General features: G+C 61.5%; 1 protein-coding gene across 2 annotated transcripts in view; it reads right to left on the bottom strand.

The window, feature by feature from the left end:
* Nucleotides 1-23,372, bottom strand: part of LOC117646712 — an 88,610-nt gene that overhangs the window by 6,892 nt on the left and 58,346 nt on the right. For both annotated transcript variants that reach the window (XM_034387843.1, XM_034387842.1), the window contains exons 5-6: nucleotides 15,978-16,074; nucleotides 4,015-4,134 (exon numbers count right to left, since the gene is read on the bottom strand). In XM_034387843.1, the coding sequence (XP_034243734.1) occupies nucleotides 4,015-4,134; nucleotides 15,978-16,074 (217 nt within the window). The remainder of the gene's footprint in view (nucleotides 1-4,014; nucleotides 4,135-15,977; nucleotides 16,075-23,372) is intronic.

The following is a 23,372-nucleotide window of genomic DNA, read 5'->3' as shown; positions in this document are numbered from 1 at the left end:
CCACCGCCAACCTACTTCATGCACCCCGTCCCCGCCCCCCCCGCGCCCCCCGCGGCGCTCCGGAGAAAAGCCAGCCGGCGGGAAGGCTGAGCAGGAAGGCCAGGCGTGCGGGAAAGGGGGCGCCGTGCCGCCGAGGACTTTCTCTAGCGCCGTGACTCGCTTTGGGCAACCGCGGCCCGGGGCCGACGCCGAGGTCTCGTGTCCGCGTCCGCCGCCGCCACCGTCGACGGCCAGCTCGACCGTCGGACTCTGACGCCGGCCCGCCTGGCCGCCGAGAGGCGGGGCAGGCGGGGCAGCCAGGCGGGCGAGACACCTTCGGACCTTGCGCCACGGCGAGGCCGGTAGCCGTCGTCACTTCCACAAGGGTACAGCCTCTTTCAAAAACTCTCGGTCCAGACTCGACTCTGAAAATTTAGCCACGCCCCCGGGGCGCGCCCTGCGAGGGCGCGGTCAGCACATGCCGCGCTCCCAGCACCGCGGGAGTGATAAGCGCTTCCTGGCTGTATCTGGGGAACCTCACCATGATAATGGCGATAGCGCCGCGATAGCTCTGTGGCCCCACACGTGGCCGCGAGGACCCCGCCGGCCCTGCCCCCCACGTGGAGGTCGCACCCGCCCCGCCCGTTGCCATGGCGGGGCAGTCGGCGCCAGGCGAGGCCGGCGAGGCCACGCCAAGCTCGAAGGGCAGGCAGCAAGAGACGACAAGCTTGGCCTGCTTCGCCTTGACCGCGAGGGCGGCCGGGGCGCGTGCGGTGTGTGGGCTATCTCTGTCGGGGCCGGCGGGGCAGCGGGCCGCCAAACACACCAAAGGTGCCAAGCGCTCCAAGCGCGCCGCCACCACCACCCCGCCTACACCAACAAAGCCGTGGCCGTCCTCGAGTGAGCGATACACAGGGAAGCCCCACAGCGCCACACGCCGCGGCCAGGCGGTGGCGGCGGTGGCCCACTGACCCAGCCCAGCGCGCATCTGTCAAGCAAGGCGAGGCGCGAAGCAGCGCGGAGCAAGGCGTCTGCAGTTACCAAGCAGGACACACGCGCACACAGACGCACCACCACACCAGCGGCGCGAAAGTCAGACGCCTTCGCGTTGGCCAACGTCCGAAAAAAGACGAGGCAACCCGTTCCGCAATCTGCATGCAAGACGCGGGACGGGGAGGGGGAGGGGGCGCAACCAGGTCCCTTCATTGACCGGGGGGGGGGGGGATTCAAAAGGCGGTCGCTCGGATATTTGGGGTCAGCGAATGTCGGCCAAATAAACGACGGGGCCGAAACACGCCGAGTCGGGGAGAGAAGGGAAACGGGGCAGAGCGAAAACGCCAAAGGCGGCGGGACGCGAACCGGGAACCCGGCCGGCGGGGCCGCGCGCCGCGCCTCACTATCACGAGGAAAGGGAAACCACGCCATCGTGCAGACGGAGAGACTGATTCCGCGCAGCGCTTCGTCGCTGTGTCTCTCTCGCACCTTCACGTGCAAGAGAGAGAGCGATCCGCCTGCCGCTCGCAAAAATGAAAATGCAGAGGCCGAAGTTCGACGGCCACGTCCTCCACCTCGCGGCCCTGCGGCTCCGACGGCAACGCCGCGCGGCTAGAGTGCGACTTCGACCCGCCGCGCACCGCCAGGCCGAGGGTGCCGCCAGAGGGTGGCCGTCGGCGACGCGGCAACCCCCCGAGGGTCGCTGTGGGGGCGCCGCGCCGCGCCCCACCCCGCCACGCCACCCTGGAGGGCCTCCGCCAGGCCGACGGGACGACGGCCGCGCCGCGCACCGTGTCCAGGACGACCAGGGTCATCGCCCTCGCCAGCGAGCGCGCCTGTCAGCTTGTCGCGCGGAGTAGCGGAGCGCGCGGAGCGGAGCAGCGGGTACTCACTGACCCAAGACAACCCGATACCCGTTCCGACTTTTGAGTCGCGGGGCTGCAGACACTTCCCACGACGTTCTGTCTGGCCGTCCGCCTGCACGCGCGCCACGCCGCACACGCGTGCGTGACTGCGTGCGTGCGGCGCGGTCAACACCCCAACGCTATGCCGAACAGACTTTGCTCCTCACGCACCGCACCGCCGTTCCCCGTGCCGCCCGTACCGCCGTGCCGGGCAGGGGCACGGCCAGCACGACCACGGCGGGGAGGGTGTAACGCGTCGGCGGCGCCAGGCTCAAGGGTGCTTGGCGCATGTCGTCCTCTCCGCCTTGACCTAAGCGCCCCCCCCCTCTTTCCCCTCGCCCGTTCCATACATCCTCCGGTCTAGCCTCCCCCCTCCCCCCTCAACGGGCACGCCTAGCCTCGTCCCAGCCTCCGCTCTTCCCGCTACAACGCCGTCCCGCCATCCCCGCGAGCGTCTGTACGGTGTAGGCGCGAGGTCCCGCTAAGCCCTTGGCGTCGCGCGGCCGCCTGTCTCTCCTCCGCAATGCCACGATTTACAACTTTTGCAGCCGGACCAACGGCCAGCACACTGGTTCCGAGAGTCGCTTTCGTCGCTCCGTCTCTCTCGCACCTGTACGGGACGCCCCATGAGTGCGAGAGAGACGGAGCGACTCTCGAAATCAGTCTGCAGGAATGAAACCAAACGACACGACACGGCAACATGTCTGGGGGGTGGGGCGGCGGCGAGACTTTGAGGGGGCAGAGGACGGCGCGGGGGCGGCGGGGGGAGGGGGAGGCGTCCTGGGGGAGAGCAGGACAACGCGGGGGAGGGAGGGGAGGGGAGGGGAGTCCCTTCTCGCCCCAAGGCTCAGAGCCGCACAGGCAGGCCGCCGGCACACCGTCCGAACAGAGCTCTCCCTCTCTCTCGCACTCATGAGGCGTGCCGTGGGGGTGCGAGAGAGACGGAGCACTGTTCGGACACACTCTCTGGTGGGTGGGCAGGCAGGGCAGGCAGCCTCTGGCTGTGCCTCAGGCGGCGCAGTGTTAGCGCAGCACGGCCCAGCCTCCTGCTTCATCAGTGTACCATTCCATCGGCAAAGAAAATTATTCTTCGGTTCGCGGGAACGCCGGGGCGGTGGCGTCCCAGAAGGACCCGGCCGGCCGCATTCTGGGCCAGCACGGCCAGACTCATTCCGAGAGCCGTTGTCGTCGCCACGTCTCTCTCGCGCCGGCACGGGACGCCCCATGAGTGCGAGAGAGACAGAGCGGCACGGCCAGCATGGGCAGCCACAGCGTCCGCCTGGCCTGGCTGGGCATGGCCGTTCCGCGAGCGCCTCGCCGACGGACTATCAGTGGAGTGGCGGCCAGATAGGGGGGCGGCGAATTAGCATGGCACCTGGCCGTCGACACCACGCCGACGACACCGCGGTGGCACTGCCCTGCCCTGCCTCGCTCTGCCTGCCCCGAGGCCAACGCCTGCCCTATCACCGCCTTGGCCTGCCTGCGCCTGCGGACTCACTCCGAGAGTCGTTTTCGTCGCTCTGTCTCTCTCGCACCCACACGGGACGCCCCGTGAGTGCGAGAGAGACAGAGCGACGAAAACGACGTTCGGAATCACTCTGCTGCCTGGCGAAGCAGCGAAGCTTGCGCCGACCGATGCACCGCGACAGCGAAACAACGGAACAAGGAGTGATTCTTTCGCACAGAGCGACACCGAGAAGTAGACTGCGGGCCGCGAGGGGGGAGGGGGGCGACAATAGTGCTGCACAACGACTGCAGCCTGGGGACGCACTGGGACGCGGATTCGGCTCCCAAAATCCAGAGCCAGCAAACCGATTCCGAGAGTCTCCCTCTGTCTCTCTCGCACTCAAGGGGCGGAGCGTGGGGGTGCGAGTGAGACAGAGCGACTCTCGGAATCGGTGTGCAGCAGCCAGCGGGCCCGGCTCAGCTGTCAACGGGTTGCTCGTCGCCGGGCTGCGCTGGGCGGGGTAAAGGCTGCCGACGAGCGGCGAGGCAGCTCCGGGCTAGCCCGCTAGCGCTGTCGAGCCGTCAAAGGGGGCGGACAGTATCTCTCCCACCAACACGGGGCGCCCCGTGAGTGCGAGGGAGAGAGACAGGACTTATCCGACTTAGACTAGGCAGTGCAGGCGGGACTCACCTCTGGGCGAAGGGCGCCTTGGCTCCATCGTGCTGCAAGGGCTGCAGCTGGTGGGTGCGCGTGGGCGCGTGGCCGGGGGCCAGGCTGTTGTTGTTGGTCTCCTCGCGTTTACGAAGTTTGCTGCGAACCACACGAAGTGCGATTAGGGTCTGGCTGCTGCCCACCATCTTGTTCACCAGCACCTTCAGCTTCTTGGCCCACATGCCCTGCTTGCTGCTCTTCTTCTCCTTCTTCTTCTCGTCCGCAGCCGGGGGGGCCACAGGGGGGCTTGGGGGCGCCAGCTTGCCGGCGGGGGAGGTCGTCGGGGGTTGTTGTTGTTTTTCGGGGAGAGTCTTTTGGCGCTCCAGCTCGCTCAAAGGGTCTCTCGGATCACAGATACGCTTCGAGGTATTCACAGAATGGTTTTGGTAATTCAAACTAGCACTCGAATAGTTACACACTCACACACACACTCTGTCGTTTAGAAACTAGATTTTTTTCCTTAATTACTTTAGCTTGAGATTCGAGAGCAGTGGTGCACACAAAGTCAAAGTGGGAAAGCCAAGTTCCACTTTTTGATCACGGGTTTGCACAGCCGGGTGGGGACGGGGGTGGCGAGTTGGTTGTTGTTGTTGTTGACACTGGTGGGTCGGTAAGGCGAAACTCTACCGACTCAACGCACACCGACAGACGCCGGTCGACCTCTTTAGGCCACCCACCGCACACTAGAGTTCACAGTATGTATTCATACAGTTGTAAAAGATTGAGCTCATCTCAATGCCTTCAGGTTGGGTCCTGAACGTCCTCAAGTTATACACATGTGAAGGCAAGACGGGGCTCGCAGTCGGCGCACACTGACACATATGATTATCTTGAAGGAGACACACTTATGCAGGAGCGGATCGGAACGTCCGCTCTCCCGGAGAAAAGGGAAAGAACACACGCGTCGACGGAGCAGCACTGGGGAGGAGGTCCACTAGTGCAGGCCGGCGATGCGATGCGGCGAGTAAATCCAAGGAAGAAGACCACCAGCAAGGAAGACTCCCTCACTGTGAGAACACGGCAACCAGACCAGCGCTAGGGCGGCGTCTGGCTGACCGGGAGTCCGGGGACGAACTGCCGTGCCGAGCCGAACCGACTCGACTGCGGGTCTGCCGGCCGAGCCGAAGCCGAAGCCGAGCGAGAGAGGGAGCGAGCGAGAGAGAGAGCGAACAAAAAGCCGCCGGTGCCAGCGGCGCGCGGCTGCCAGCTGTGCCTGGGCGGCGCTCTGGGCGGCGCGAGGCGGGATGGCCGGCTAGCTGGCAGACAGCTCGCCTCTTTCCAACGGCCGGGCTGCGGGTAGCTGCAGCTTCGAGCAGACGCCGCGAGTGGCGCTGGCGAAGCGGCCGAAGCTGGCGGCGCTGGCGGTATAGTCGTCTTCGACTAGCGTCGGCACGCGTCCACCCGACTAAAGTCACGGCGTCCAAACTTTGGCGCGACGCGTCTCGAATGGCACGACTAGGCGCAACAGTGTGGCGCACTGGCCGGGCCTCTGGCTTGCCTCTGGCTCTGCCGGGCTCGATCGGACTTGAACGCGAAGCGCGAAGCGACTGGGTCGCGCGGTGCACTGCGATTGGCCTGCCTCCGCGGGCCGCGGGCTTATTTAAAAGCGCGGCTGTGACGTGGGCCTCTCGCCCCACCAGCGCCCCACCCCCGGCCGCGGAGGCGGGAGGGGAGGGGGGCGTTATCGGCCCGATGAGATGCATTGGCCGATCGGGGCGCCGCGTGGCCTGCCCTGCCCGTCCTGACGGCCTGCTCGGCCTGCACGGTGTGGGACTTCCCCGGCCGCGCAGCCACACTGGCACACCTGCAGGGGCGCATTCAAGTCTCTGGAGCAAAGGGCGACAAGGGGGTGTTCCAGGAGGGTGTGTTCTGGGAGGGCGTTCTGCACGGCTGTTCCAGGAGGGTGTGTTCCAGGAAGGGGTTCCAGAAGTGCCTTCCAGGAGGGCGTATTCCAGACGGCACTTTGCACTTGTAAATAGACCCAAAGTGCTATTCGCCCCTCCCTCTGGCCGTTCTGGATCCGCCCTGGCGGTGGCGTCTGGGGCGTCGTCCACGCGTCCACCCCCGCGCCCTGACCCCAATGAGCTGGTGCAACCGAGAGACGCACAGCTGCGCGGCGCGAGGACCTGCGCTGCGCATACGTGACCGCGCGCAGGTGTGTTTGTGTGTGTGTCCCGGCCGGTTTCCACGACGCACTATTTTGCTGCCTTCAGGACGTTTTTCGGCGCGTTCAGAGTGGAGTGGCGACGCCGAGGCGACGCGTGCCGAGGTGCAGGCGCACTTGCCGCGAGTGTGGTGGAGCCTCTCGAGCCGCGTCATGCCGTGCAGGGCGTCGCGGCCGAGGGGCTGCCGACTCACGGCCGGTCCCAGCACCCCTTCCGGACAGGGGTTCGAATCCTCGTTGGTGTATTTTTATTTTTCCCGACGGCGGCGCCCCCTGGAGTGACTCCCGGTGACCTATATTTCTATTCTCGCGGCGCCTCTCGCCGCCCCGCCCCGCCCCGCCCCGCCCATGGCTATTCTCGGCCCGCGTCGCATGCACCGTCACAGAGATTCCCGGCACCGTCACGAGCCTCATTGTCATTCGCGAAGTGAGTCAAATATCGTTACGTCGGAGTGACGTCTCCCACATCATTCATAATTCCTCTTTCCTTTTCCGTCACCGGCGCGTCGTCCGAAGGTTCCGACAGCGGCGGTCCTGACGATACCAGGCGGGCAGCCCCCCCTGAAGGATCGGTTTCGTCGCTCTGTCTCTCTCGCACTCAAGGGGCGTCCCGTAGGGCCCGCAGGAGTGCGAGAGAGACAGAGCGACGAATCGAACCTGGGACAGTTATCAGTGAGCGTCACGGCAAGGGCATTACAGAGATAGCGGACTCAAACATTATTATTAGAGTTCCCAGTTTTGTTGTCCGTTGTCGCCCAGTTCGTGTCACTGTAAGGCCACGCCCACGCGCATCCGCCAGCCCGTGCGTCCGCGGCAAAATTTGCCACGTTTGCCCCACGTTTGTGTAAGGATAACCTAACCTTTGACATCCCATAACCTTACTTTACATCCCGTAACGTTACCCAACCTTACCGAAACTAACCTAAGCTTCCAAACCCCAAACATGCGGCACCGGAAACCAGACAGGAAGAGGCCTAGGCCGTGTCGCGGTACTCTCGGAACAGCCGCGCAACCGCCGCCGCGCATGACCCGCAAAGCAGAGCGAACCCGTGCCAAACGGCCAAAACGAAAACAAACAAAATCGTCTCGGGCGGTCGTGCGATGCGGTGTGGCGGTGCGGCGCGGTGCGGCGCGGTGCGACCGGGGTTTCTTTCTGTTGACACGCCCCGCGCGACGTCAACAGCGTCAACACGCCGCTGCGCTTTCCTAGATTGTGGAAGGGCGGCGTGTGTGTGTGTGTGTTTACACGTCGCTTCGCGGCGGCCGTCAGCGACGCGGCGGCGGGCGCGGGGAATTAATTTTGAAAAACGACTTGCGCCTTTAGTGCGGTCAGTTCTAGGTAAATCTAGCCTCGCAGTGCGCGAAGTGCATGTGAGCGCGAGAACATGCAGACGTTCTCGTGTGTGTGTGTGTGTGTGTGTGTGTGCGTGCGTCTGTGTCTGTCTGTGTGTCTGTCTGCGTGTGCGCGCGGCGTGGCGTATGTAGGGTGAGGTCACAGACTGCCCCGCCCAGCCAGGGAGTCCTGCCATGAAGCTCCACCAAAACATAAACAACCGCATCCACCAACCACGCGCGACAGAGAACCAGCGTCGCAAGCCCTAGTGCGCCAATTACTAAGGGGAAAGGGGGTGCGGAGTGTGGGGAAGAGGGGGAGGGGGAGTTCTGCGAAAACACCGAAAAAGACGCCCACTGCATGATGCAGGGGGTGGTGGCCTGATGCCGCGACGCATCACACGATTGCAAAAAAAAAAAACGGCATCATCATCAACAACAACAAAACAATCAGATGAGGCGATTTTGTTTTCCTCCCGCACAGAAGACAGTGGCGGAGCGTGTGACCCGAGACTGCCCTGGCCAATCAGCGACCACACCGTCAATAGCTAGCACACTGTCGTCGACATGGTTCGGACAACGTCATCGTGCGTATACGTCGTCGCATGGTGAGCGGGATGGGGCAACACCACCGTCACAGCGTGTATGCTGTGCGCGAGAGAGAAAGAGTGCGACCGTTGAGTGCGTCTGTTCATGTGCGTACGTAGTATGTCGCGTATGTGCGACGGAGCCGCTCCTGCAGTTAGCTCTGTCTCTCTCGCACATGTACGGGATGCACCATGAGTGCAAGAGAGAGAGAGGAGAGAGAGAGAGAGAGAGAGAGAGAGAGAGAGAGAGAGAGAGAGAGAGCGACGACTTCGGGAATCAGTCTATGCCGGTGCGGTGGAACGATCCCTTGATGTAAACAAATGGATTCGGGCGGAACATCTAGAGGCTCTAGAGCCATCCGGGCTGTACGGCTGTACAGTGTGGGCGCAGGCAGGGCCAGGGCCTTGGCCTGGCGTGGCCCGCCTTGGCCATAGGGCAGGGCCAGGGCCGCGAGGCGAACCACGGGGCCACCCACAGCCCGCTTTAGTTAACCTAATGAAGCGAACCTTCCAGCAGGAGGATCTAGCTCTAGCCGGCTGCAGGTGGTTATGGCGTTCGCAGTGTGCGAGCGAACCGGATGAGCAGACTTTTTACCAGTGGCGTGCTCGGAAACCTTGAAAGGAGGGGTCAAGAAAAGGGTCAAGGCACGTCTTTTGCCTCCGGTTGCCTTTTGGGTGATTCCCTCTTACGTGTCGCGCAGCCTGGATGCGACCTCCGAACGGCAACGGCACGCATAACGCGAAGCCGAGGAGAGCAACGGTGCAGATGTGCGCGACAGGAACTCCGTCAGCATATAGTTCAAGGGAGCTGAAGCCCCTCGCCTTCCCAGTTAATTTGTTTAGGGCAGCGGTTGCGCAACGCCACCGTAAGGGCGCGGGGCGGCCCACTGTGCGGCAGAGCGTGGCGGGACTGAAGGGAGGTCGCCGTCGTGGGCTGCACGTCGCCGTCGACACGCCCGTGTCGCACCTTCACACCGCCGTGACTCATCGACACGCCGCTCGGCCCAACGTCCGCCACCACGCTGCCGCTCTAGTTGATCTCCGCCCCGCCACGCCCCGCCACGCCCCGCCACGCCCCGCCACGCCCCTCGCCTCGACGCCGCTAACTGCCCACAATACGATTCACGTGACGACTGTTATGGTGCGGCTCAAGGGAAGCCCTGAATCACCTCTCTCTCTCTCTCTCTGATCCATTGGGGGGGGGGGGAATTCTTAAGACCCCACTCTTTCATGCCCTGTGTCGGGAAGACGTTGACCACAACGATTTTGGCTTTGACCGCAACGATTTTCCGACCAAGTTGGTCAAAAAGTGGTCGAATCTCGTAAATTTGCTGATTTTGCTGACTTTGCGTGGCCACTGTGTCCAATCTAGTCGCCGTAAAAGGCCTCCCTCGACGTCCTAGTATTCTTAAGACCCTACTCTTTCATGCCCTGTGTCGGGAAGACGTTGACCACAACGATTTTGGCTTTGACCGCAACGGTTTTCCGACCAAGTTGGTCAAAAAGTGGTCGAATCTCGTAAATTTGCTGATTTTGCTGACTTTGCGTGGCCACTGTGTCCAATCTAGTCGCCGTAAAAGGCCTCCCTCGACGTCCTAGTATTCTTAAGACCCTACTCTTTCATGCCCTGTGTCGGGAAGACGTTGACCACAACGATTTTGGCTTTGACCGCAACGGTTTTCCGACCAAGTTGGTCAAAAAGTAGTCGAATCTCGTAATTTTGCTGACTTTGGGCGGTCACTGTGTCCAATCTAGCTGCCGTTAAAGGCTTCCCTCCACGCCCTAGTATTCTTAAGACCCTACTCTTTCATGCCCTGTATCGGGAAGGTTATTGACCGCAAATAGTTTGGGAGCGGTAGCCTCACAAAGTTGGTCTTTTGGGGGCCAGTCCGAGCCTGCAACAACAACAACAACTTGGAGACACCGCGCTGCTGGCGGCACGCTTCGTCACAAACGCTTTTAGTCACGACGCGTCACGCGGGCGTCGTCACAGCGAAACAGTGACTGACACGGGCTCGCCGGGAGTCGATAGGGCACGGCAGCCATTTTACCAAGAAGGGCGTCGTCAGCAGACTCCTGTGACTCCGTTTCAAGTTTCGCGCCAAAATACCCCAAACAAATTTTCCTAACAACAACCTAAGGTTTCCTTGGACATGGGCACGAATGAATAGAGATTGTCGCGTCAGGCTGTCAATACGCATAAGCCTCCAAAACAGGTAGTAAACACGAGAGACATGCCAGTCACACTAGTTTTGGCGCCAAAATGGGCCAACCTAACCTAACATTTACCTCTCGGGTTCGATGAAGCGCACCTTGAGTGCGGGCTTGGGCGTGCGCCGGACGTCCTGCAGGGCCTGCACCATGGTGGTGGCCACACTGTAATCCAAGTCAGGTCGCGGGTCGCGGGAAGGCACGCCGGGAGGCTCGCGGGTCGGAGGCGGTCGCGTTTCCCGCCGATTCGGACGACAACGCGCGCGAACTTTGAACCGTTGGCGGGGCGGTCGGGTCCCTCAGGTCGGCGCGGCCAGCGAGCTGTACGCTTTGCGGTCCGTGTGGCAGAGGTCGCGGCACCTGGGATCCATGGGCCATGGACCGTGCGCCATGAGTCTGCCCCGCGAGTTATCAATGGACCGGCGCCGCGGCCACGGGGTCCCTTATATAGCCGCGGGACTTAGACTCCCCCCGCCAGGGCCCCAGGGCCGCCAGCCCCGCCAGCCCCGCCAGCCCCGCCATATTGTCATATGACATGGACGCCGACGACGGCGTCGGCGACGCTCGGCGGCCCGTCGGTCGTGGCGTCGCGTGGCGGAGGGAGTCCCGCGCGCCGCCAGGGCTGCCCGTCGGCGGCCCGTCGCCGGCCCGTGACCCCTGCCTGGCCAAGGTCGCCGAGGGGGCAGTAACTGTGGCGGGGGTCATGTGCAGATACGGCGCTCTGGAGCAGCGCGGCGGGGCGACGTCGACGTCACGGCCACGCGGTGCAGGCCAAGCAGGCCGGCAGGGCCGAGGGCAGGGCGGCCAGCGAAACGCGTCCGTCCGCCACTTGGCCGGCGGGCCCTTCGCGCCCCGCGACGCCCCGCGACGCCCCGCGACGGCCGTCTCATGACCGACAGCAGACTGATTCCGAGAGCCGTCGCTCTGTCTCTCTCGCACTCATGGGGCGTCCCCTCGAGCGACGAAAACGACTCAGGCTGCTGGCGGAAGCGGACAACCGGCAAAACAAGCAACAAAGCCTCATTGGCGCGCCAAATTTCGGAATAATAAAACTTGTTGTTGGCCGCCGCGCCGCCGCCGCCTTGGCGCAGGAAGTGAGGCTCTGTGACGGGGCGGCTCGGGCCGGCCCAATGGGGCGGACGCGCCGCGTTAGTCGCGTTATGCTAGTCTCGTTTCCATTCCCATTCTCGTTTCGCGTTTCGCCCATTTCCTTCAACTGTCTGGGGCTTTATGCAGACAGACTGCCCGCACGGCGTTTTCGGGCGCGGAATTTCAAACAGCCGAATTTGACCTCCTCGCCGTCCTCTGGGAGAGCGGGCGGCTCCCGCGACGCCACCCGCATGCGACGACGGCGTCCTGGACTGCCAAACGCGTCTAGAGTTTTGACCGCCTCCGCCGGCCTTCCGGCCCACTGCACGCGCGTCGCCGCCCTGCAGGCGGAGCACGCCGTCGGCCACGCGGGCGGCGCGTGCCTCCCGGTGACGCCGCCGACCGCCGACCACGCCGACGACGACGCGCGCCTCCCCGCCCCGCCGCGACGACGTGGCCGCAAAAATGCCGCTCGCGGCAGACTGAGTCCGTGAGTCGCCCCGTCTCTCTCGCACTCGTGGGGCGTATCCCAAGGGCGCGAGAGAGACAGAGCGGCGAAAGCGACTCTCGGAATCAGTCTGCTGATAGCGAGCGCACGCAATTGGGGGCTCTGCTGTGTTCCTCATCCACGTTGGCGCCTCATGCGAGAGAGAGAGAGAGAGATTATTTATTTACCGCATGGTGGCGCTTTGCACGTCTGCCGTATCACGATGAGCAGCTCTCTGCTGGATTTGCTCTGTACTCCCCACTCCTCTGTGCCATGCGACAGAAGCACCACAACGACAGCATGACCCAAGACGCGAAAATGAAAGTCGGGCGCCCCGCGGGCCCGGGTTCGAGTACCACCGCCACCAAAAGGGTGCCAATGCCGTTTTCCCTCCAGTGGTGTCGCCGGCCCGTCGGCCGACTGGACAACGGCGTCGTTCGTGACGCTCCAAGTGATGGAACGGCCCTCATCAAGGCTCTCACACTGGAAGGGAAAAAAGGAGGAGCGCGCTGCCCGACCGGCTGAGGCACTGTGGCACTACTCCACGCCTGATTGGCGCCAATTGGCAACGCTACAGTGCCGTGGTACCACGTGGTACCAAGGCGACGGTGGCGCCCTCCCCCTGGCCGCGGAGGACGAGGGGGGAGGACGACCTCGACGTGAACGATTTTCGTCAAAATTTGGCCCATTTCGGTCTCAAGATGACATTATGTCGACACCTGTTGTCCTTGGAGCCAGGCGAACGACACCACGACGGCCTCTCTTTTACCAACATTTTGCAATGTGTGCGGTGGTGCTACTGGTTATTATCAGCCCCTGCTCCCCAGAGTACAGAGTAACCCCCTTTGAGTCCCGCTTTCCTCGACATTCGCGTGTCACTCTCTCTCTCTCTCTCTCTCTCTCTCTCTCTCTCTCTCTCTCTCTCTCTCTCTCTCTCTCGTGTGTGTGTGTGTGTGTGTGTGTGTGCATTTTCTTGTGGCGTGCGATTTCCTTATCTGACGCGCGAGCAGACGGGGCCACTGCTGCAAACACCGGCAATAAAAAACTAAGCGCATCACTCCCCGCGCGTATGGCACACTGTATGGCACAGTCAGCGCGTGTAACGGGCACGCACCAAACAGTGCCTCTCTCTCTCTCTCTCTCTCTCTCTCTCTCTCTCTCTCTCTCTCTCTCTCTCTCTCTCTCTCTCTCTCTCTCTCTCTCTCTGGTCCATGGGGCGTGAGGGTGCGAGAGAGACAGCGCGCAGTCACCCTGCAGTAATGCCTCACGTGTCCGTTGCTCCGCGAGGTGGCCGTCGACGCGGTGGTCGCGGTGGACGCGGTCCAGAGTCAACCCCTACAGTGGATCGGCCGGCTCGGCGCTCGGCGGCGCGCGGAGCTGGCGGACTTTGGACCGGCGGCACTGCACCTGCAGACTCGTTCTCTGTCTCTGTCGCACTCACGGGCCGTTGCGAAGGGGTGCGAGAGAGACGGGCAATCTTTTTCGGATCGGCTCGGCTCGCGGCGACATTCCCGACGCGGGTGAAGCACGGCAGCGTTCTGAGCGAGTCATGCGATGCGAAGCGAGCGAAGGGACGAATCCAACGTTTGAAGCGACTCTCTGAGGCGCCTGGCGGGGCAGTGTGCGCCTTTTCCTCCTTGGCGCCGGAACTGCCGTGGTTGCGTTTGGATCAAAACAAAGCGGCGCCGAAACGACAAACCCGAAAACAACTCAGCCTCCTCCTAGAACCAAACCCCGCGCGCGCGTGCGCCGCGAATCTTTTTTTTACGGCCCGTCTTTACGATGGAGAGTCCGACCCGTGTCCGGTCTAGGCCGCCCAGGCCGCCCAGGCCGCGCCACGCTAAGACGCAGCGACTTTCCACAAAAGCGCGCCAAACAAACACTACGCCGGCCATAACTTTGGATTTCCCGCCTGTTTTTCGGCGAAGCCCGACGCCATTCTGCAGAGCGCACCTCGCGCCTCCCCAGGGCGCCACCCGATACACACTTCATGGCTTCGGCGAGTGCCAAACGGGCGCCCAATAATATTTACCAGTGGCGTCGGCGGAAAGGGGGAAATGAGTCATACTCGAACAACAACAACAACAGCCGACGACTTCATTTTAAATGGAATTCGCCGATTAATGGCTATCATCGGAGTACTTAATGCGCAGATAGCGGCGGCACAGTGGCACACCTGCAACGCTTCCGTCGTCTGGCGGCCATTTCCTGTCATTAAATGAAACTCACTCACTCACGCACTCACTCATTCACTGTGCAATGAGAGTCATGCGAATTTCTCATACAGCCCCCTCTAATCGCGACACACACGAGGTGACAGCGGTCAAATTGAGGTTAACTGGCGGTCAGAAATGTGACTGGTGTTTGCGCGACGGCGCGATGGTGCACGCGGTCGCCACGTGAGCGCGCCCTAGCCGAGCGCCTTTTGCGCCATCCGGAGCGTGTCTCGAACTAAATGAAGCACGACGTGGCGGACCGGACCACGTGACTTGCGCACTCGCTCACTCACTCACTAGTCGCTAATGGGCACCAAACATGCCGTCCCATGGGTCAGAGCAAAGCGTGCCCTAGGCACCACAACATATTTGTTTTCGATTTGAATGAACGACCAAAACATTTAATTAGAAAGTGTACGACCAGAAAAAATGCAAAAGAACAAGAACAAAGTAAAAGAAGAGAAGGTGGGCTTTGTCAGCGTGCCCTTGGCACAACAGAATTTTCGTTTCCAATTGAAGGAGCAACAACGAAAAACAAAACAAAATAGAAAATAAACGATGAAAGAGCGAAAGAGAGAAGGTTTGACTTCGCTCTCCTCCAGGCGCCGAACGTCACCGCCTTATGCAACGCAGCGGTAATTGCACACTGGTAAAGCGATTCGCCACACAGATACCAACAGACAAGTCAGTCTTGGACGTCCGACGAAACGGATTCGGATGGACTGCGATTTGGACGTGTACTAATTGAGGCCAGTTCGAGCAACCTGGGATCCCAGTGCTCACCAGGAAGCAGGAAAACGGGTACGCATTTTGATGAGTATGGGTCCGTCGCGGGTGTGGGCTGTGCGTGTGTGTCTGTGTGTGTGTGGTATCTGTGTGCGTGCGCTAGATCGTGTGCCAAAGCTCTTGGGGGGTCTAGACATAGTACAGCTGGCACGGATATGGACTTTAGAGCTGCGTCTGGTGTAATATCAAGAGTTGGTCCGTCAAAATCTGGCGGATTTTTTTTTTTTTAAGGCCGGTGGAGTCTGATGCACCGCTAAGGTCGCTTCGAAGAGCTCGTGACTGGAAAAACTCCGTCATGTGGCTTTACAGCGCGGTATGGCCTGTGTCTCCGTCTCTCTCGCTCGCACGGGGCATCAGGGCGCGAGAGAGACGGAGCGACGAATGGTGCTGGCAATCTATTGCTCGGTGAGTTACTGCGGCATTTAACGTCGGTGAACGCGAACAATGCATGGCGAAGCGAAGCAGCGAAGCCTGGCGCGAGACAGCGTCACCTAACCTGTAAATCGCACGCCGCCGGCACGCCGTCATCGAATCTGTCCTTGTCCCTCCTTTTTTAACGGCCATATTGTTTTTGTTATGCAGCGAGGAACAATAATTTTCCACAGAAAAGCCAACGCCTTCGCACGAAGGTTGAACCTCTTGGAACCACACGTGCGAAAAATATTGGAATGTTTACTCCTGGAAAGTGAGGCTGTGAAAAACAATGGAGGACGAATCAACGACCTGCAGGAACCTGGTTCGAACACACGTGGGCTTCGTAAACACGGTCTCGAGGCCGCGCCACTGGACATTCTTGTTGTTGATGATGTTGTTTCGGAGGAGACCACGAATCTGCTAAGATAACACCAGCCGAACAGCCTACTCGGAACGCTAGCTGCAATTTAGATTAAATTACCTTCGTGTCGCGTACGACGGAAAGTTTGGCTGGCCGTACTTTGACTTTGTGCACCACACTGCTCTCTCACGACCATAAATACCACAGAGATACCCTTTCTTCGCTATCAGGGCAGCTGTTACACCATAGAAAAACAACCGAGTTTTTGAAAAATGGTAAAAATGGTAATAAATACCTTATAGTAACTGCGAGCAACACGATGATGAGGCCCACCAGGACCATGGCAATCAGGACCCCACATACTATGTACACGCTGTCGCTGATCGGCGCATCTGAAAAAACAAAAAACAAAAACAATTAAAATTCAACCTTTTTTTTAAATCGACACTTAGTATAGAGTAGTGCGTGCCGAACTGCAATGTGCTGCCGAACGGCGGCGCGTGCGCGGCGCGAATACGAATCCGAATACGTCCGCATGCCTTTCCGGGTTCACGTTCGAGCCGCGGCTTGGAGGCGCTTGGAGGCCACAGACACTTCGCAGTGTCATGTCATGCCGCCGCGGCGCATCGCCTCGTCTCGCCTCGCCTCGCCCCGCATCGCGCGGTCGCCAATCGCTCAGCCATCCTCACGCCGATATGCGCGCGCACACACACACACACACACACACAGCGAAATGGTGCTGCCAAGCACCTTGTGACCCTTGACTCGCAGCTGTGTGTGTGTGTGAGTTGGCCCACCTGCTTTTGGCAGCCGGGCGAGCGACCGGGCCAGGCCGCGGTGTGTGCGGGGACCGTGAACGGACCCTGAAACGGCCATTCAAACATAGTCCTGCCCCCCCCCCCCCCCCCAAACGGCAGCCCAAGCCAACGGGCGGTCGAGGGTCAGTCACCTATCGGCTTTCAGCACTGGTAGGGGCACTCTACGTACGAGTTTCCATGCCGAGCCGCGCCACGCGAGTGTCCCTGACATGCACCATCGGCGAGACGGGGCGCCCGGGGTGCCGACACGCCGCGAAATTCAGTCTCCAAACATGACTCGGCTAGAGAGGAGAGATTAGGAGGCGGCAAAGTACAGGGCAAACAACGCGACGGGAGGTGGTGTGTGTGTGTGTGTGCTTTTGCAAAAGTTAATTTTAGGCACGGGCGCGCTTACGTAACACTTTTGTTTTTTTGCCCTACGCGGCGGAGAGAGAGAGAGAGAGAGAGAGAGAGAGAGAGAGAGAGAGAGAGAGAGAGAGAGAGAGAGAGAGAGAGAACACCCTGTCCTGGATCCGCGCCTGACGCGGGCACGCGCACAGACGCGGGCCAGAGCACCGTACCTGCAGTTGACCACGTGGCGGCGGCGTGCTCGGACCAGCCTAGCCAGGGTCCTACCCACGCGCAGCCCCAGTCGGGTCCAGAAGCTGTTGTTGTTGTCGTTGAGGTGGGCCGACGTGCCCCACGACGCGCCGCACAGGCGGCACGGGCAGCACGCCTTGCACATGGTCGTGCTCGTGGTCGGCGTCGTGCCGCCAGCACGTGGCCGTCGAACCGGGCCTCCTGCCCGGCGCAAAAATGACGCGGACCTCGGCGACGCGGCCGGGGTGATGCCGCAGCACGTGGCCGTCGGACGGGGCCTTCCGGGAACTGCCACTGGCGCGCGGCGACGCGTTCGACGCGGACCTCGACGACGCGGGCCTCGGGGGTGACTTTGGCGGTGGTGTGGTGCGCGTCCCTCGGCGCCGACGCAACGCTACGCAACGCCGGCCCCGGACAGCGCGGCCCGGCCGACGGCCAGCACAGCGCGTCGTCGCTCTGTCTCTCTCGCACCCGCGCGGGGCGCCCCATGAGTGCGAGAGAGACGCCTCTCGGAATGGAGGCCGCGGCCGAAACGAGTCGACTTCTCGCTCGCACTCCTCGACCGCCGCGGCGGAGCGACAGAGGCGGCACGTCGCCGCCGGTGCAGTTTCCGGACGCGGTGGCGCGATATTTGAATAAGTCGGCACTTTCGGAGGCTGGCCGCGGCTAGCCGGGCCTGCGCTGCCGTTTTGCACCGCTTCGCAACGCTTTGCTGGTGGCGTGGTGCGTGCTGGTGTTGCCACGGTGGCGGCGGTGGCCGCGAAGGCGGGCGCCACCAGGGCCAGCAGTCTGTCTCTCTCGCACCCATGGGGCCCTGCATATCGGTGCGAGAGAGACAGACGGACGGTCGTGCTGTCCAGCGGCCAGCCGGCAGCCCGCAGCCTCAGCAGGTTCGTCCCTCCGCGACGACGAGCGTCCGAACGCCCGAACTCCGAACGGACTAGCCTGGCCAGGACGAGCCGGCCCCAACCCGAGCCGGCTCGCCGCGCAACCCGACCCCCGTGCGAAGTGCGAGCGCCCGTCCGGCAGGGCGCCACCTTTCTTCTGCAGCGCTGCTTTCACGGAGCATCGCTCCCATTCATATCGCCGCGTTTCAAAAAATCGGAGCGCGCAGTGACGCAGTCGCCGGTTCGACGAATTTGACGGTGTGCCGCTGCCGCCCGTCCAGGGGCGGATCAAGGGACGGATTCAGGGGGGGGGGCATGTCGCGAAAGTTACCTTACCTACCTACCGAGGTAAAGTGCCCCCCCCCCCCCCCCCACCGGGCAAGTCGCCGCCAGGAGAGGGCGCCACCGAACAACCGACCAGAGCGACAATAGAGGGAGAGAGAGAGAGAGAGAGAGAGAGAGAGAGAGAGAGAGAGAGAGAGAGAGAGAGAGAGAGGCGGGCCCTGGCCTACATCCGCGGCCAATAAGTCACGGCACACGTGGAAGGGGTGCAGGCCGTGCAGGCGTCGCCGTGCAGCGGCAGCAACGCCCAGCCATCCCGCCTTCCTGCAGCCCGTTGGGCCCTCCCCGTCTGCGAGCCGTCTTCGTCGCTCCGTCTCTCTCGCACTCGAGGGGCGTCCCGTGTGGGTGCGAGAGAGACAGAGCGACGACTCGGCATGAGCCTGCAGGCCGAGCCAGGCCAGGAGCGAGCCTGGCGGCAATGCCTGGCGGCAATGCCTGGCGCGTGCAGAGGTCACGCGACACCAGCGCCCCCTGTTTTCCAGTGGCGGCCGTCGGCGGAACCAACCGGCGTGTGAGTCATGGTGTGCAGTGTAGCGGCTCGCGCGAAGCGACGGTTGCGCGCTCGCTGCAATCTGCTGTCGTTGTCGCTCTGTCTCTCTCGCACCCCTGTACGGCGCGCGGCACGGGTGCGAGAGAGAGCGGGCAGTGTTTGGAACCGCTTGCACTGCGAAGCCCGCGCCAATTTCGCGAGTTCGGAGGAAGTGGAATCGACGCTATTGCGCAAGCCTAATTGTTTTCCTCCGAAAAACAGCGAGAGCTCTTTCTCATTTCTCAATCGAGCAGCGAGCATCGAAGCCTCCCGGATCGCTTGGGCAAGCCCCCGGCGAGCCCCCGCACCGCGCGACCCCTCGGCGGCCGAACATTGTTTGCCGTTCTTATAAATAGACTGCATATTATTCCGATGGCGCTGGTCGCCGACCGGTAAGGCTCCTTATCGTCCCCGAGGGTGACCTGCCGACTGACTCCGAGAGTCGTGCTCGTCGCTCTGTCTCCCTCGCACCCACACGGGACGCCCCATGAGTGCGAGAGAGACAGAGCGACCAGGGCGACTCTCAGCTTCTTGGCTTGGTTGTCCCTGTTTTTTTCAGCAGACCGGTCGCGCATAGAAACAGCCTGCCGCCCACAACCCACAATCGCAACGGGGTGAAAAGAACGGCAATCATTGAAAAACGAAAACAAATGAAAAACTTTCGGGGCGAGTTCGGCCGGCCGCGTGGGTGACCTGCACTGTAACACGGTTGGCGGGTCGTGCGGATTGCGACAAGCACCCTCGGCGCTCTTGTGCATTTGCCTGGGACTCCTGGTGGCGGAGACAAGGATTTCCTTTTGAGGCTTTGCCTGACGATTACAGGACGCACGCTCCTCTCCTAGTCTTGCCACGACCATTTACTCGATGACAGACTTCCCGCCGCAGAGGTGACCCGCGTGGTAATCGCGAAGACGGCGAAGACGATGCCAGGAAAGCAGGAAAGTTTGGGCAATAAAATGATAAAATGCGCCCGCCTTCTTGATCGACAGCCCTGCAAGTCATACCAGTGTAGGGTCCTCGCGTCGCCCCACTGTGGGGCTCGCTGGGGCGGCGCGGGCGGCGAGGCACGAGCCACGAGCCGCACCGCTATCAGGCGGCCGTAATTTTTACAACACAAGTAATTGGCGTGGCTGGGGACTTTCCTCCTGATGCCCTAGAGATAAAAGCCGGCGTCGGAGTATACGTTGCACTTTTGCAGCCCGAGTGGCATTGTCGAATAAAATACGCTTGAAAATCGCATTTGAAAACTGCAAAGAAAAGTCTAGGATTGAGATTCAAACAAAATTGATACCAGATAAATTGGTGTCGTTTCGAAACTATTGCCGATCCGAAATATTATAAAAACCGTGTTTTTTTGGAGGAGGGGGTGTTTGTATTATCCATTGAAAGTGTATTACTAACTCGACAAAAAACGAAAATCTCGGCGAAAACTCGCCACTTTGTTAGTAGAGGTCGCGACTTTCCCGGGCTTTCCAGCCGGCGCGGCGTGCAGGTCAGTGTGACGTACACTGCAAGCGCTGCAAGCAGGGCCCCGTGACGTCATCGCGTCACCCGCTTTCTGGAGAGCCTCACTGCGCGCGCAAATGGACCGACTTCGCAGCCAACATGACCAGCAAGCAGACCGATTCCGAGAGTCGTCGCTCTGTCTCTCTCGCACTCACGGGGCTTCCCCCACGGGCGCGAGAGAGACGGAATCGGTCCGCAAGTAGTGCCCACGGCGCCAGTGACGTCACTGCCCTCCGATAAGATAAGCGATTCGACCGTTGGCGTCGCCTTGACAACCAATCAGGGGCCCGGCCTGCCCGGCTGGCCCGACCGGCCACGGGAAAGAGACCGGCCCGGCCCTGACCTATCATAACCTCAAAACGGCGGCAAAACCCGCGCGGCGGCAGCGCGGCAGGCCAAAGCCAGGCCGCGCCAGGCCCCCCGCAGGGCAGGCAACCTTTGGGCAACCTCGCCGCAAATAATTTGCAAGTCTCAGCGGCGTCGTGGAGGTTGGCGGCCCTGCACCGCGCGCGCGAAATGCGTTGCCACTTTTCGCACATAGGCATTGACGTATTTGAGCTGCTGTAAGTTATGTGCAAATTTCTACATAAATTGGGTACAATTTTAGGAGAACTAGACGTCCATAGCGAGGCGTTTGCCAAGGCCACACTTGAGCGCTGAGCTGCCCCCGTGGGTGCGAGAGAGACAGAGCGACGAAAGGCTCTCGGATTGAGCCCGCTGGCCGACGGCGGCCGAGCGCCGTGCCGTTAGGCAACCACGACGCACGCCTGCGCAGCGCCGCTTGGGTTGCCTACCTGCCGGGCGCTCGACCTGAGCGTCGGCTGGCCGTGCGCCGCGCCGCCTGCCCTCCCAAGCCTCAAGTGCCGAGAACTCGAAGGCTCGAGGAGAAGGAGGAGGAGTCCTAGTCGGTGACTGACCGCCGCGCCGGTCTCTGGCCCCGGCCGCGCAGCCCTCCTCCGCCGGCCCCTCCGCGGGATGGAGAAGCACCTAACCTGGCCGCCGCCATGCGCCTCCTCCGGCTGCCCAGCGTCGACCCCGAGCGGTCGACCCGCGCAGACCGATTCGTCGCCCTGTCTCTCTCGCACTCGTGGCGCGCAGGCTCGGACTGGCCCCCAAAAGGCCCCGGCGGATAAGACCGCAAAAGGCCCCCGATCATGGTTTCCCTTCATGACCAACTTTTTAAATGCCTTTTAATGCAACTAGATTGGACACAGTGGCCGCCCAAAATCAGCAATTTTCCGAGATTCGACCAATTTTTGACCAACTTTGGTCCCAAAATCGTTGCGGTCAAAGGCAAAATCGTTGTGGTCAACGTCTTCCCGATACAGGGCATGAAAGAGTAGGGTCTTAAGAATACTAGGACGTCGAGGGTGGCCTTTTACGGCAACTAGATTGGACACAGTGGCCACCCAAAGTCAGGAAAATCAGCAAATTTCCGAGATTCGACCACTTTTTGACCAACTTTGGTCCCAAAATCGTTGCGGTCAAAGGCAAAATCGTTGTGGTCAACGTCTTCCCGATACAGGGCATGAAAGAGTAGGGTCTTAAGAATACTAGGGCGTCGAGGGAGGCCGTTGACCGCAACTAGATCGGACGCAGTGGCCGCTCAAATTCAGCGAAAACGGCTACTTTCGGAGATTCAATCACTTTTGACCAACTTTGTGACGTTACTGGTCCCAAACCCGAAGGCCCCGGCAGATTTTTCTGCCTGTATGCCCTGGCCAGTCCGAGCCTGGTGGCGCGCCGCCTGGCGGTGCGAGAGAGACAGGGCGACTCTCGGGTCTGCCTGCCGGCTGCGCCTGATCGTAGCGGGTGCCGGCAGGGTCACTGGCAAAGCGTCACGTGACCACGTCTCGTGTCACGGGCGTCACTTTGCAAGTCACGTGCAGTCACGGTCGGGGCTGATTTTGAAGCGTGGCACTACACTGTAGTGTTACCAGTGCACCTGTCCGATTGGGCCGGGGCGGCGGGGGCGTGGGTGCCTCCTCCAAGGGCGGGGCGAGGCTGGCCTTGGGACATTACTGGAGGCGTTGCGATGCGAGTCAACCGGAGTCAACGCACCCTTCCCTGCGCGCCGGTCCGTCCCCACTCCTTGTTCTCCTCGCTCTTGTTCCCGAAGCCCACGCCGCAGTGCCGCCGACCGCACAACCGCCGCTCTTCGCTCCCAAAATACACGCCTCGCCCTTTCGCCATTTTAGTTTCCATTTTGTTTTATTCCGCCTCTGACAAAGAGGAAGAAGAAGCCCCTCGCGTGTGCGCTCCAACGCGGAGGTCAACGCGCCGCCGCGCCCGCCAGGTGCCGCAGCGCAGAGCTTCCCGGGTTCGATCCCCGGCGGCGGCGCGCGCCTTTTTCTCACAGTGCGTGCCGCAGACTCACTCGCTCCGTCTCTCTCGCACCCACGCGGGACGCCCCGCGAGTGCGAGAGAGACGGAGCGACGGAAACGACGCTCCAGTGTGTCTGCAGCGCGTTTGCGGCCGGCCCCTCCGCTCCGAGAGCAAGGCGCACTTGTTGTGCTCCTTTGTGCTGCGATTAATTATAAACACGTTACGGTCCCGGCGGCGTCCTGACCACGCACGCCACTGGAAGTTGTCGGGCACAATGGGGCCCTCGATGGGGCGGGGCGACACAGACTTGGGCGACTCTGCGTTTGACGCCGTCTACTTACTTAACTTGCGCGCTTCGAGCAAAGGCCAGTGGCAGCGGAGAAGGGGCCCCGAAGGGGTAACCCCTTCAACTCGGAGAAAGGTCCTCGTACTCACTCAGCCCCCCCCCCCCGACTAGTCTCTCCTTTATCGTATTTATACCCTCCTCGCGGTTTCCGGCCTAACATTACACTGGTGAGGGGTCATTCATCGGCGCCGCCACGTGTTTTAATCCTCACCAATAGGGATGGGCACTTAATGCAAATAAAAACACCTGATTATGCGGTAAAATTTTGTGGTATTATGCGGGACTTATGCGACTAAAATGGCCCAAAAATGCGCTTTTTATGCGCAAAAAAACCTTCTTTTCTGCAAAAAATGCAAA

Source organism: Thrips palmi, unplaced genomic scaffold, assembly GCF_012932325.1.
Source record: "Thrips palmi isolate BJ-2018 unplaced genomic scaffold, TpBJ-2018v1 HiC_scaffold_2, whole genome shotgun sequence".
Classification (NCBI taxonomy): domain Eukaryota; kingdom Metazoa; phylum Arthropoda; class Insecta; order Thysanoptera; family Thripidae; genus Thrips; species Thrips palmi.
Note: the sequence above shows the minus strand (reverse complement) of the source record. Positions and strands in the feature narration are given on the sequence as shown.